The following is a 14,116-nucleotide window of genomic DNA, read 5'->3' on the forward strand; positions in this document are numbered from 1 at the left end:
CTATTTTTCCTTTCTCGGTTAGTGGCATCATTATTCAGTTACTCGAGATAGAAATATAGCAAGCTCCCATAGCCCCCGTCTCTCTACTTCCTTCTGGTTCTACTTTGGATAGGTTCCCTTGCAGCCACTTTATGCCTCTCATCCCTGTTGGTGCTGCCTTAGGACAGAATTCATCCCCTTTACCGTGTGCTCTGGTAGCATGCTCTCAAATATCCTCCCAGCCCCCATCCTCTTCTCCCTCCAATTAGACCCTACACTGCCATCAGAGCATGTGTTTGTGTGTCTCAGGTCTGATATGATCATGTCTTTGTCTTGTCTAAAACCATTGATGCTTCCCCACTGATTATAAGATAGAGACCTAACTTGTTGGCATGTTTGTCAAAGGTTTTAATAACCTGCTTCTGTTTCTTGCCTATTTCCTAGGTTCACTTTCAGTTCCTTCTTAAACCTTCTTCACTTATGATCCAACTAAAACATGCCATGCTTTTAAAAAAATGTATCTTTTTCCTACAAAGTTCTCTACCAACAAATTTCCTCTTCTCTGCAGAATGGCACGTCCTTTATTAGCTTCTCCAGGACTTCTCCCCTGTTTCTCACCTTATGGGAGGATTACTTGTACCTGTGTTTATGTCCCCTCAGCTCTGGTGGTATTCCTCCATCACACTGGCTGGCACATTGCTTTGAGCTATGGTTTACATAACTGTCTCTTCCATTGTATTCCCAGTTCCTTAGGACAGGGCCTGTTTCCCAGTCCCCAGCACTTCCTAACAGATTCCTCCATTCATTTCTCTAGTAAGCCTCTACTACACAGTGGTGAGTAAGACAGTGATAGATACATCAGACGTGGTCCCTGCCGTCTAATCTGGAATTTAGAATCTAATGGTGGAAATGAATAGGCACCCAGGAGATCACGGTGTCTTGGTGGAGAGGAGACATTCAGGAAGTGAAATGGACAGTAATTTCCTATTGATTAGTGTGGGGATGAGAAAGTCTGAAGAGCCAAGGATGACCTTCAGGTGACTGGCTTAAGAACCAGGTGAAAACTTCGCTGCCTGACCAGACGGTGGCGCAGTGGATAGAGCGTCAGACTGGGATGCAGAGGACCCAGGTTCAAGACCCCAAGGTCACCAGCTTGAGTGCGGGTTCATCTGGTTTGAGCAAAAAGCTCACCAGCTTGGACCCAAGGTCACTGGCTCGAGCAAGGGGTTAGTCGGTCTGCTGAAGGCCCGTGGTCAAGGCACATATGAGAAAACAATCAATGAACAACTAAGGTGTTGCAACGTGCAACAAAAAACTAATGATTGATGCTTTTCATCTCTTCGTTCCTGTCTGTCTATCCTTCTGTCTGACTCTCTGTCTCTGGAAAAAAAAAAAAAAAAAGAACCAGGTGAAACTTGGGTTCCATTAGTAAAATTAGAGAATATGACCTAAAAGCAAGATCAACTTCTCTGTGATTCCTAAATTTAGTGATCTGAATTTACTTGTGGGATATAATCAAATTTACTGTATTTAAAACTAACATGCATGTTCAGAAAAATGTCTAAATACAATTTTTACTATTTTAATAGTAATATTAAGCATGCACATATATGAACACTTGGTAAGACTTCATTGCACTGTTGTTCTGACAAGTTGAAATAAAAAAAAGTCTTAAGATTATTAAATACATTTGGTGTTTCTTTAAATACAAATGCACAAGGAGAACTTTGTAAACCTATGTCATAATTGTTAGGTCAGTTCCTCCTCGACAGCATTATAAAGTAGTGTTATTATTCATAATAGATTTTTTTAAGGAACTGTTGTAGACATTTATTGACTGTTTCTTATTCTTTCCACAAGTTAAGCATTTTATGCTGTATTAGATTTCATTACCAAATTCTGGACTAAATTATTCAGATTTTTTTTATACCAAAAGTAAAGATTTACTGACTGACAGGATAAGTTTAAGGAATTTTTCTTTTGGGAAAAGCGTAAATAAAATAAGAATATATTTTCTTACAATCCAGCTGACTGTGTCTGATGACATAAAATGTAGATATGTTGAGAAGTCGGATGTTATCCTTCTGGGGGCTCCTTTGCAGAGAAAGAAAAATATCATATGACCTCACTCATTTGAAGAATCCAAGGAGCAATGTGAACCCAGGAACAGAATTGAGACAGAGGAGAGATCAAAGGGAACAGAGGAAAAGAGGACAGAGGGAAAGGGGATGATAGGATGGGATAAACCTGAAGGGGGGGGGAGGGTGCTATTGGGAGAGGGGCAAGGGAGGTGTTGGGAAGGGGGCAAGGGAGATGTTGAGGGGAATACGGGGGAGGGGGGATGAATTTGGGGTGACACTAGAATCTATGTAAACACGATTAAATAAATTAAAAATAAGATAGTTAAAAAGTAGACACGGTCAGGGGTGTGGCGTCCCATCACCTTTGCCTCATTCTAGTGATAAAAGAAAATCAGGGGCTCTGTCTTCAGTCTGCCCACATGAGGGTGTGGCCTCCACAAGGTAGAAACTTTGGAGGCCACCCAGGAGAGAGTTCGCCGGTTCTCCCTGCTGGGAAGGAGTCTCTGAGTGCCTTCTGTGTACAGCTCCCGTTTGCTGCATTGCTGTGTGACCCTCTGCAGGGGGCTGGGGGAGGGGTGCGGGACGAAGGCCCTGCGGGAGGGGTACAGGGGGTGGGCCCTGGAGGAAGGGTGCAAGGGGAGGGCCCTGCAGGGGGAGGGCCCTGGGGGAGGGGTGCAGGGGGAGGGCCCTGCGGCAGGGGTGCAGTGGGAGGGCCCTGCTGCAGGGGGCAGGGGGAGGGCCCTGGGGGAGGGGTACAGGGGGCGGGCCCTGCGGCAGGGGTGCAGGAGGAGGGCCCTGTGGCAGGGGTGCAGGAGGAGGGCCCTGGAGGAAGGTTGCAGGGGGCGGGCCCTGCGGGAGGGGTACAGGGGGCAGGCCCTGCGGGAGGGGTACAGGGGGTGGGCCCTGGAGGAAGGGTGCAAGGGGAGGGCCCTGCAGGGGGAGGGCCCTGCGGCAGGGGTGCAGTGGGAGGGCCCTGCTGCAGGGGGCAGGGGGAGGGCCCTGGGGGAGGGGTGCAGGGGGAGGGCTCTGCGGGAGGGGTACAGGGGGCGGGCCCTGCGGCAGGGGTGCAGGAGGAGGGCCCTGTGGCAGGGGTGCAGGAGGAGGGCCCTGGAGGAAGGTTGCAGGGGGAGGGCCCTGTGGCAGGGGTGCAGGGGGAGGGCCCTGGGGGAAGGGTGCAGGGGGACGGCCCTGCAGGAGCAGAGCATCTGCCGATGCCCTTGCCTGTCGGGCTCCGCCTCCAGGTGTTTCCTGGCGGAGGTGCTGTGCTGTTCATCCTTCTGTCTCCCTGTGCATCTAGCATCCAACTTGGCACCTAGTTGGTCTCAGTGAACTTTTTCCAAACAGCTTTTTTGTTCAGCAGACTTTCAATAAGTGAGTGAAAGTAAACATAGGGCTAACATATTGTAATTTTTAAAACATTTGCTGATAATTCTCAAAGACATAGTCTAATACAGTGGTCCCCAACCTTTTTTGGGCCACAGACCGGTTTAATGTCAGAAAATATTTTCACGGACCGGCCTTTAAGGTGGGACGGATAAATGCACAAAATAAAATTATGTGACCGGCGTAAAAACTACAAGACAAGTGTCAAGAGTGAATCTTAGATGGATGTAACTCCATCAAAATTAATAAAAATTTATAAAAAAAAAAATAAAACATCGTTCAGACTTAAATGTAAATAAAACGGAAATAATGTAAGTTATTTATTCTTTCTCTGTGGACCGGTACCAAATGGCCCACGGACCGGTACCGGTCCGCCGCCTAGGGGTTGGGGACCACTGGTTTAATAGATTCATGTACTAGACACTGTACTGGCTCTTTTTAAAGCAATCATTGGTAAAAATCAATTAGAAGATAAGATAATCTATGATTACTTCTATAGTTGTGTAACTATGAATTTTTTTTTTGTAACCTAACTTTATGACATACTGTCGTATCTAATTAGATTTTTTTTCCTTCTAGATGAGCAAGAGATAGTGCAGAAACGCACTTTCACAAAATGGATCAACTCGCATCTTGCCCAGGTAAAAGCAATTACCCAGAGCTCTGTTTACCGAGTCTGAGAAAATAAATCATAATAATAGTATAAAGGAATGCTGCTTCCTGTGGTAGCAATTACTAATCAACGACACTGTTAATCTTATCAGTTGAACTGTCACCTACGGATAGCATGTGCTCACATTGCCTCTGGGGAGAAATGGAAAGATAGCTGGTGTCCAGATCAGTTACTTCCTTTCAGTTCCAGGAATCCTGATGAAATATTCATCCAGCGAGTTCGGTACTAATGTGTATAGCTCTATGAAAAGGAGGGTTGGAGCTGGGTTTTCATATCACTGTTTTTATCCTTGTTTCAGGTTCCTTTACATAGTCGAGTGAAAACTGGCTCTTGGAATAGGCCTTATAAATCTTTTTTTTTTCTGGTCTCTTCCAGACTGCTTTGTGACCTCGCCCCTGCTAGTTCCCATAGAAATATCTAAGTCCTCCCTTGACTGCATAGTCACGCCTCTCTCATTCGTGAAGTCGTGTCAGACCACGTGTGAGACAGTGCACTGCACCTCTCCCCTAGCAAAGGCGCCAAGAATGTTAGCAGTTCCCTGCACCCCTCCCTCAGGGCCCTCCCCCTGCACCCTTCCCCCAGGGCCCTCCCCCTGCCGCAGGGCCCGCCCCCTGCTCCGCTCCTGCAGGGCCCTCCCCCTGCACCCTTCCCCCAGGGCCCTCCCCCTGCACCCCTGCCACAGGGCCCTCCCCCTGCACCCTTCCTCCAGGGCCCTCCTCCTGCACCCCTGCCGCAGGGCCCGCCCCCTGTACCCCTCCCGCAGAGCCCTCCCCCTGCCCCCTGCAGCAGGGCCCTCCCACTGCACCCTTCCCCCAGGGCCTGCCCCCTGTACCCCTCCCGCAGGGCCCTCCCCCTGCACCCTTCCCCCAGGGCCCTCCCCCTGCACCCCTGCGACAGGGCCTGCCCCCTGCACCCCTCCCGCAGGGCCCTCCCCCTGCACCCCTGCTGCAGGGCCCGCAGGGCCCTCCCCCTGCACCCCTCCCCCAGGGCCCTCCCCCTACTTTCCCTGGTTTCCTGCCTCTGGTGCAGTGACATCTGAAATCTCAGCACTGGTCCAGAACCTGCGGCACAGGTGAAGCTCAACGTGTCCTAAATTATTTTGTACCGTTTCCTATCTCAGTTTCCCAACAAGCTTGTGAAGTTTTTTAGGTATGTGTTAATTCTTGGAATTTCTTTATAAATCCTAATAGCTCTAAGCACAGTGCTGAGTACCATACAAAAGTGTTTGATAAAAATAACAACAAAGCCCTGGCCGGTCGGCTCAGCGGTAGAGCGTCGGCCTAGCGTGCGGAGGACCCGGGTTCGATTCCCGGCCAGGGCACACAGGAGAAGCGCCCATTTGCTTCTCCACCCCTCCGCCGCGCTTTCCTCTCTGTCTCTCTCTTCCCCTCCCGCAGCCGAGGCTCCATTGGAGCAAAGATGGCCCGGGCGCTGGGGATGGCTCTGTGGCCTCTGCCCCAGGCGCTAGAGTGGCTCTGGTCGCAATATGGCGACGCCCAGGATGGGCAGAGCATCGCCCCCTGGTGGGCAGAGCGTCGCCCCCTGGTGGGCGTGCCGGGTGGATCCCGGTCGGGCGCATGCGGGAGTCTGTCTGACTGTCTCTCCCTGTTTCCAGCTTCAGAAAAATGAAAAAAAAAAAAATAAATAACATCAAAGATTCTATATCCTTCTTGATTTTGTTATAACAGTGAAGACATCACTGGGGGATAAACAAGGAATGCTGAGTTTTTGGCACTGTGCTAAGTGCTGGACGTGGGTTATTTTATAGCATTCACCTTTATAAATTGGTGCTGCTGAGATTTTAATCCAGACATAAATCTAAAGTCCACGTGTTTTCTCTACTTTGTACGTTTTTGCAACTATAGTATTATTTTGAAAGACCCAGAAAATTATGACCTCCACCGCTGCTCTGTTATCACCTTAATATTCTCGAACATTTTTGTTCTTTTTTTTTTTTTTCTCCTCTGTACATGGGACTTTTTCTTTCCCTGGATCATCTTGAAAACTGAAAATGGAAGCAGAACAATGACACTGACACTTGTTATCCTGGACTTATTTATACTGACGTCGTAGTGTCCTGCCCATCACAGCCCGAACTCACAGATCCATTGGAGAACATTTTCCTTTTCTGACTTACTAGTATTTCAGAAACATTTGAAAAATCAAATCTGAACCCATACCCTTCCTTGGCTGTTAATAGTTTTAGAATAGCCATAGAGTCTACGTTAATACCTTCATCTGTCTCAGCAGCTGAACATGATCCCCTACCCATCTCTCTCTTCCACAGCCTTTGCCCACTGTCCACCCTTTGTGAGTTTCTATTTCTTTTTACTTTTACTGTTCACTTTATTGATTTTAGAGAGAGGCAGAGAAAGAGCAAGAAAGAAACAAGAACATTTATCTGTTCCTATGTGTGCCCTAACCAGGGATTGAACCGCAATGACTCTTACCAACTGAGCTGTCTGGCCAGGGCAGTTTCTGTTTCCAGCCCTATTTCGTTCTCATTCTTCTGCCTCTCTCCCATGCCTGTACTGTCTCTAACTCTCTCATCCTATCTGCTCCACTGTTACAAGACTACCCAACATTTCCATCTCCATCTCCCCACTTCCATTTTTATCCTCATTTTTATCTCCTTTTCTGTCTGTATTCTGTCCTTATAAAAGCACATGCACATCCTAGGCTTCAGAGTCTCATTGAGGTCTCATTTGCATATGCACCCAAATTAAAATGGAAGCACTGCAGACTGCTGCTCACTTAATGCTGAGAATAACATCTCACTTGCAACAGAAACAAAGTCAACTTCATATTTTTTTGTATTTTTCTGAAGTTGGAAATGGGGGAGGCAGTCAGACAGACTCCCCCGCATGCTCCCGACCGGGATCCACCCGGCATGCCCACCAGGGGGCGATGCTCTGCCCATCTGGGGCATCGCTCTGTTGCAACCAGAGCCATTCTAGCGCCTGAGGCAGAGGCCACAGAGCCATCCTCAGCGCCTGGGCCATCTTTGCTCCAATTGAGCCTTGGTTGCAGGAGGGGAAGAAAGAGACAGAGAGGAAGGAGAGGAGGAGGGGTGGAGAAGCAGATGGGTGCTTCTCCTGTGTGCCCTGGCCGGGGATCGAACCCGGGACTCCCGCACGCCAGGCCGACGCTCTACCACTGAGCCAACCTGCCAGGGCCTCAACTTCATATTTTTGACTCAGCTTCTGGACCAGGACATGTGTCACTTTCCCTGCTGTCTCTGTGAGAAGGCTTGCTCCCAAAGCCATTCTGAAATGCTACAATACTCTTGGTCTCATCACTCTAGCACCTTGTAGACATGACAACAAGCACATGCATGCACACAAGTGTGCACATGCACACACACTCAGTCAGCTAGGCTCCGCAGAAGCATATGTTATGCTGCATCTCCCATTAAAACAGCATCTAAACCTTTGTTCCTTGGCTTCTGATAACTTGTCAACAACAAACAGATATCTCCCCTGACAACAGGTCTTCACTTACAGTGAAGAACAAAGACATGCTTAGAATAAAAATATTTCCCACGAGAAAAATAATTCACAAAGAAACAGCTTGATTTGTTTCATGATTTTTTCTTATCCTCCAGAGGTTCTTGAAGTCAACTTTTCCTCTTTATTTTTGCTTATTAAATAACCAAGGCCAATGGCTTGTCCTATGGCTGAGAACCAACCTGCCCAAGGATGAGGTTGTAATTGCTGTCCGCTTTGAAAGCATCTGCCGTCCTGTAATTTGTTGGGTCAAATTGAATCTGGTTTATTTATTGCACCCAGTAAATACTGAACCAATTTAGTTAGCCCCAGCATTTGTCAACTTGGGCCACTGAAACAAGAGATCATGGTCTGGGGCACTTCAACTGCAGACATTTATTTCTCACAGTTTCAGAGTCTGCAAGTTCAAAATCAAGGCATGATATGAGCATTTCCTCACTTTTTAGAAGAACTAAAGAAGAAAAGCTTCACAAAACATTAGTTAAAGTTTGTACAGTCTGCTAAGGCTGCCATAACAAAGCGCCACACACTAGGTGTTACATTTACTATGTCACATTCTCGAAGCTAACCAGCCACACTCCCTCCGAGACTGTAGACTCCCACCTGTCCCTGCCTGGCTTCTGGTGGTGTCTTGCGTTACGTGACATGCCTTGGTTCACTGCATTAGTTCATTCCCTGCCTCTGCATCTGTATTTCTGTCCAAATTTCCCCTTTATATAAGGACACTAGACCTATTGGATTAAGACCCATCCTGATGACCTCATTTTAACTTCTGTAAAAATTCTATATTCCAATAAGAGTATATTCTGAGGTACTGGGAATTAAAATTTTCACGTCTTGGGGGGGGCACAATTCAACCAATATTAGGTTCTACTAAGAGCACATTTTGTTTTAATATCAAGTTAGATGCATACAGTTCTTTAAAAGGAACACTTCTGATTTTCCATGGTTTTTTTTTTAATAACCCAAGCTAATAATGACTTTTATTGACACTTTCATAGTCTTATAATATCACTTTGGGGGCTGCGTTCTTGTAGAGCCAGGAGCCAAGGCCAGGGCCACCATCAGAGCAGCCCGGCTCATGCAGGTTCGCATTGGATTCGGACAGTCGGTAAAGAAACAATGGAGCCACAAACTGGTGGGCCATAGTCTTTAATCCTAGCTTGCACCCGGTGGGCAAGTAAAAATACACTCTGGGTTCCAAAACTGTAAAGCCAGAAGCCAGGGCCAGGGCCACTATCACAACAGCCGCCTGGCCCATGCAGGTTCGCATTGGATTCAGACAGTCGGTAAAGAAACAACGGAGCCAAAAACTGATGAGCCATAGTCTTTAATTCTAGCTTGCACCCGGTGGGCAAGTAAAAACATACACACTGGGTTCCAAAACCCACTCACATTCAGTGCTCACAAAGGTACTGACTTATCCGAGTTTCCTAGAATCAAAGGTTTCTAGCTCACCAGCTTTATTCTCCTCAGTTCCCCATCTCCTTCCTTATCCCAGATACAAACTCTACACAAACTGGTATCTCACTCAGCACTCCACCATCTTGGCTGCTTCTCCTGGCCTCCTCCACGTAGCCTCCTTCTGCTCTCTGCTCTGCTCCCTCTGCTCTCTCATGTTAATCATCCCAGGAACCAAGAGAGCAAGCTCTCGTTCTGCCCCCATTTTATAGTGTAGCTTCACAACCTTTAATCCAATATACAAAATAGGGAAGTCTCTAATACAAAGTCACTTCTCTGAGGCATGATTGGGTTGTACCACCCCACACCAAAACGGGTGGGAAAGGCTTAATCCCAAAACCAAGCCCAGGCTACAACGATCCTGCCTGCCCCCAACACACATTAATATCACCTGGGCAATGGCCTCCACGTGGGCAGCGCCACTTTAACAAAGTGAGCATAATATATTTTATCTGCCCAACAAAAACCCACTCACATTCAGTGCTCACAAAGCCACTGACTTATCCGAGTTTCCTAGAATCAAAGGTTTCTAGCTCACCAGACTTATTCACCTCTGTTCCCCATCTCCTTCCTTCTCCAGCGTCAAACTGCACAAACTGGCCTCTCACTCAGCACTCCGCCATCTTGGCTGCTTCTCCTGGCCACATGGCCTCTTTCTGCTCTCTGCTCTGCTCCCTCTGCTCTCTCATGCTAATCATCCCAGAAACCAAGAGCGCAAACTCTCATTCTGCCCCCATTTTATATTGTAGCTTCACAACCTCTAATCCAATATACAAAACAGGGAAGTCTCTAATACAAAGTCACTTCTCTGAGGCATGATTGGATTGTACCACCCCACATCAAAAAGGGTGGGAAAGGCTTAATCCCAAAACCAAGCCCCAGGCTACAACGATCCCCAACACACATTAATATCACCTGGGTGACGGCCTCTTTAACAAAGTGAGCATAATACATTTTATCTGCCCAACAGTTCTTCTTCACCGTCTTTCCACTAACAGTGCTAAAAGATAACATGGAAACACTTTCAGACCGAATTTTCCTCCCATCTGTTTCCTGTATACCCTTTGGTAGGATCATGAATGAACTAAGATGAGGAGAAAAAGAAGCAAAGAAGGAAAGGGAAATGTAATAATTCACCCCCAAAACCCTTCTTTCTTTGTTTTTCTTTTTTTTTTTTCAGAGTCAGAGAGAGGGACAGATAGGAACAGAGAGAGATGAGAAGCATCAATTCTTTGTTGTGACACTTTAGTTGTTCATTGATTGCTTTCTCATATGTGCCTTGATCGTGGGCCTTCAGCAGACTGAGTAACCCCTTGCTCAGGCCAGAGACCTTGGGTCCAAGCTGGTGAGCTTTGCTCAAACCAAATGAGCCCATGCTCAGGCTGGCGACCTCGGGGTCTTGAACCCGGGTCCTCCGCATCCCAGTCCGACGCTCTGTCCACTGCGCCACCGCCTGGTCAGGCTCTTTGTTTTTCTAAAGCTATATTAGCATGATAATACTCAGCATACTGATAAATTAGTTATTTCCAAATATATAAGTAAAAGATTACAAAGGAAAATTATTACTTCAAAATAAATAGCAATCATTCATTTATTAACAGAATATATTAATTTACTTATAACATAGATACAGTTCTAGCAAAGTTTATGCAGATTAATACACATTTTGGTAATATCTGTCAAAGTTTCTTCTTTTAGAAATATATTTTACTTATTTGTACACTCAGTAAGTATTTTAACATGCTGTTTATATGCTCATTAGTATCCTAGGTACCAAGTAGATAGCAGTGAACAACACAGAAAAAGTAACTGTAAAGCCAGTAGCCACGGCCACCATCACAGCCACCTGGCCCATACAGGTTTGCATTTGATTCGGACAGACGGTAATGAAACAACGGGGCCATGAACTGGTGGGCCATTAGCTTTAATCCTAGCTTGCACCTGGTGGGCAAGAAATAAACACAGTGGGAAACCACTTCCTTTTCCATTCAGGGCTCCCAAAGTCACTGACTATTCCAAGTTTCCTAGAATCAAAGGTGTCTACCTCACCAGCCTTATTTACCTCTATTCCCCATCTCCTTCTCTCTGCACAAACTCTGCACAAACTGGCTTCTTTCTCCTTCAGCACTCTGCCATCTTGGCTGCTTCTCCTCTCCTCCACGTGGCCTTTCTCTGCTCTCCCCCAGCATGGGCTCCTCTGCCCCATTTTATAGTGTAGAAATTAAAACCTTTAATCCAATATACAAACAAGGAAGTCTCTGATACAAAGTCACATATCTGAGGCATAATGGGATTCCTCAGGAGAGTGCACCACCCCCTCTTGTGCAACAGTTAAGGGTGTGGGGAAAAGCTTAGTCTTAAAACTAAGTCTTAGGCTATAACCACCCTGCCTGCTTACAGCCTGTCCCTCATACCCAATGCAAACTATTGATATAAGTGAGCAAACATATATATCATATTTACAAACTTATTTGACCAACAGTAACCCTGCCATATGACGCTTATATCCTAATCAGAGGGAGATGCATAGTAGAGAGGCAAGTAAGCTGTTCTGCTGAGGGCAGAATGAAAGTGTCCAGGGATGGAGAGTGTTCTTGTTGAAGTCATCCAGGCAAGAGACCAGTGTCTGGAACCAAAGCAAGCAGTGGATGTGGTGTGAAGTGGTTGCATTCTGGATGAGTTTTGAAAATAAAGCCAATAAGCTTTGTTGATGGACCAGCTATGGGATTTGGAAAAAAAAAAAAAAAAAAAAAGAGGTAAAGGACAACCCCAATTTTGTACTGAATCAAATAACTTGAGGAATATGCTTCTTTTACACATATGATATGGTGAGAATTGTATTACACGTGAAAGTGGTTAAGAGCAGAGTGTTCCAAACCTATTTAAAGTTGGGCTGGAGGGCAGTTACTGCCTTTGGGATATTTGGAATTGAATTAAGTAATTGAGGAAGTGGAAATGATTATGCTATCTGTCATAGGAAACAAGAAAGAACGGGAACTACCTTCTCACTTTGGCCAAGTGGAGGTGGAAAATAATCACAATAGTGCTTTTATAAAGGGAGAGAAAGAAAAACAGGTTACACATAAAAGTTTTAAATTACTTCGCCTTGTTTCTGGAGTTATTGGGAAAATCTAATTTGATTTTCTAAATAACAGGAGAAAAAAAAAACCTTTTAGATATTGAATTAGTTTTATTTGGCTACTGTCAGCGGTTAGAATCGTGATTTTACCTGTCTGGGCTGAGGCTACTTTGGTGTTTTTCCGAAGCTCAGTGCCGCGGGCTGTTTGCCAGCCCCTGGGGAGGTGAATTGCGCCACATCTGCCTGTCCACCCCTCTTCTCTTCCCACTCTCTCTGCTCCTGTTGTTTAGCTTTGCTCCCACCCATCAGATAACCATCAGGGCAGGCAGACATTCTAGACTGGTCCCGGGATGGGATTTTTTTCCCATACACTGTCTCTTAGCCTGTGAAATTAAAACTTATATAAACCAGGGGCAGTGGTTTGTCCGGCTCTAGAAGTGATGGGTCCTTGGGTGTACACAGGTTTCAAGGTGCACAGAATGCGCCTCGAGGAGCAGCCCTTGCCTTGGGACTGCTGTCCTCACCTTTGGGACTATCTCAGGCTGTGGCTGTGTCATTTCCAGCAGTCCTGCCCGTGCTCAACAGGGGGGGTGTCTCAACTGGAGGAAGAGTTATCTGCGCCCTCTGCTGTCCCTTTACACCTTTTCTAGCTCAGTTTTACTGGTATCACTAGTTGTCTAACAATGACACATTTTAAATCCTCAGATATGTATTTACCATTTTAAAGTAAAATGCTATAGCAATGTGTGTGTGTGTGTGTGTGTGTGTGTGTATGTGTGTATCAGACAATGTTGTGAGAGCTCCTTCTTTAAGGAGACAAAGCATTTAGACTGCCCAAATGTTCTGAGACTAAAAGTATTGATGGTCAATGACGCACCTGGCATGGGAAAGGTAATTGTGTCCTTTCCTTTGCTAAAGCCTAAATCTTTCAAGCTGTACATCTCCTTGATGCCTACGTGGAATTTGTCACTAGGGACTCACAGATTCTAGCAGATGTGTGCATATCTGCTGGTAAGTGATGATTGCCACTCATGTTTCAAGGTAGGCTGGTGGTGCTCGTCTACACTACTGGTGGCAGTCTAACAGCCGAAGCTGCTCTTGCCTTGTTGATGTGCATACGATTGCCATATTAATACAAAGTTAAAAGTAATACAAATATCTTAATCTACTTACATTTTTAAAATTTTGGATATATAAGCATACACTTGTCAGTGCAAAATGGCTCTCATCAATTTATTTATTTTAAAAGTTTTGTGTGTATGTGTTTAATTATTTCTTTATAATACTAAGCTCTTTTCACCTTCATTTCCCAATATCCAGTGCTCAACACATCTTCTCAAATCAAACGCAATCAGGTTTCCCTAAAAATGCACATTCTCACTTGTATGAATCTTAGGGAGCGGGAGTGGGTGAGCACTGAAATATAAATTGTTACACCCAGCAGAGGACTCACACAGAATTACAAAAGAGACACACGCACATCATTTGTGCTTTATTTTGTTGCAAGTGAATGAAATTGTTTTTCGATGCTAAGAAGTGAGATGTATTAAAAATATTCTGGGTTCCTCAGGGCATGGAGGGAAATGCTAACTGGACAGAAAGGGGTTACCTCAGCCAACCTGGGTTGCTCAAACCCTGCACATTTCAAATAAAGACATGCCCTCTCTCCCTTTCCCTTTCTGTCTGTCTCTCTGAAATAATACATATATAAATAAATAACAAATAAATAAATAAAAAGAAAGTCAGTAATCCAGCATCAAACTTTTTTTTTTTTTTTTTACAGAGACAGAGAGAGAGTCAGAGAGAGGGATAGATAGGGACAGACAGACAGGAACGGAGAGATGAGAAGCATCAATCATTAGTTTTTCGCTGCACATAGCAACACTTTAGTTGTTCATTGATTGCTTTCTCATATATGCCTTGACCGCGGGCCTTCAGCAAACTGAGTAACCCC

At 45.7% G+C, this 14,116-nt stretch overlaps 1 protein-coding gene across 2 annotated transcripts in view; it reads left to right on the top strand.

Annotated features, from left to right (window-relative positions):
* The window catches only part of SYNE1 (spectrin repeat containing nuclear envelope protein 1), a 446,717-nt gene that overhangs the window by 88,030 nt on the left and 344,571 nt on the right, over nt 1-14,116 (top strand). For both annotated transcript variants that reach the window (XM_066372972.1, XM_066372973.1), the window contains exon 3: nt 4,023-4,084. In XM_066372972.1, the coding sequence (XP_066229069.1) occupies nt 4,023-4,084 (62 nt within the window). The remainder of the gene's footprint in view (nt 1-4,022; nt 4,085-14,116) is intronic.

Source organism: Saccopteryx leptura, chromosome 3, assembly GCF_036850995.1.
Source record: "Saccopteryx leptura isolate mSacLep1 chromosome 3, mSacLep1_pri_phased_curated, whole genome shotgun sequence".
In the NCBI taxonomy this organism is placed as follows: domain Eukaryota; kingdom Metazoa; phylum Chordata; class Mammalia; order Chiroptera; family Emballonuridae; genus Saccopteryx; species Saccopteryx leptura.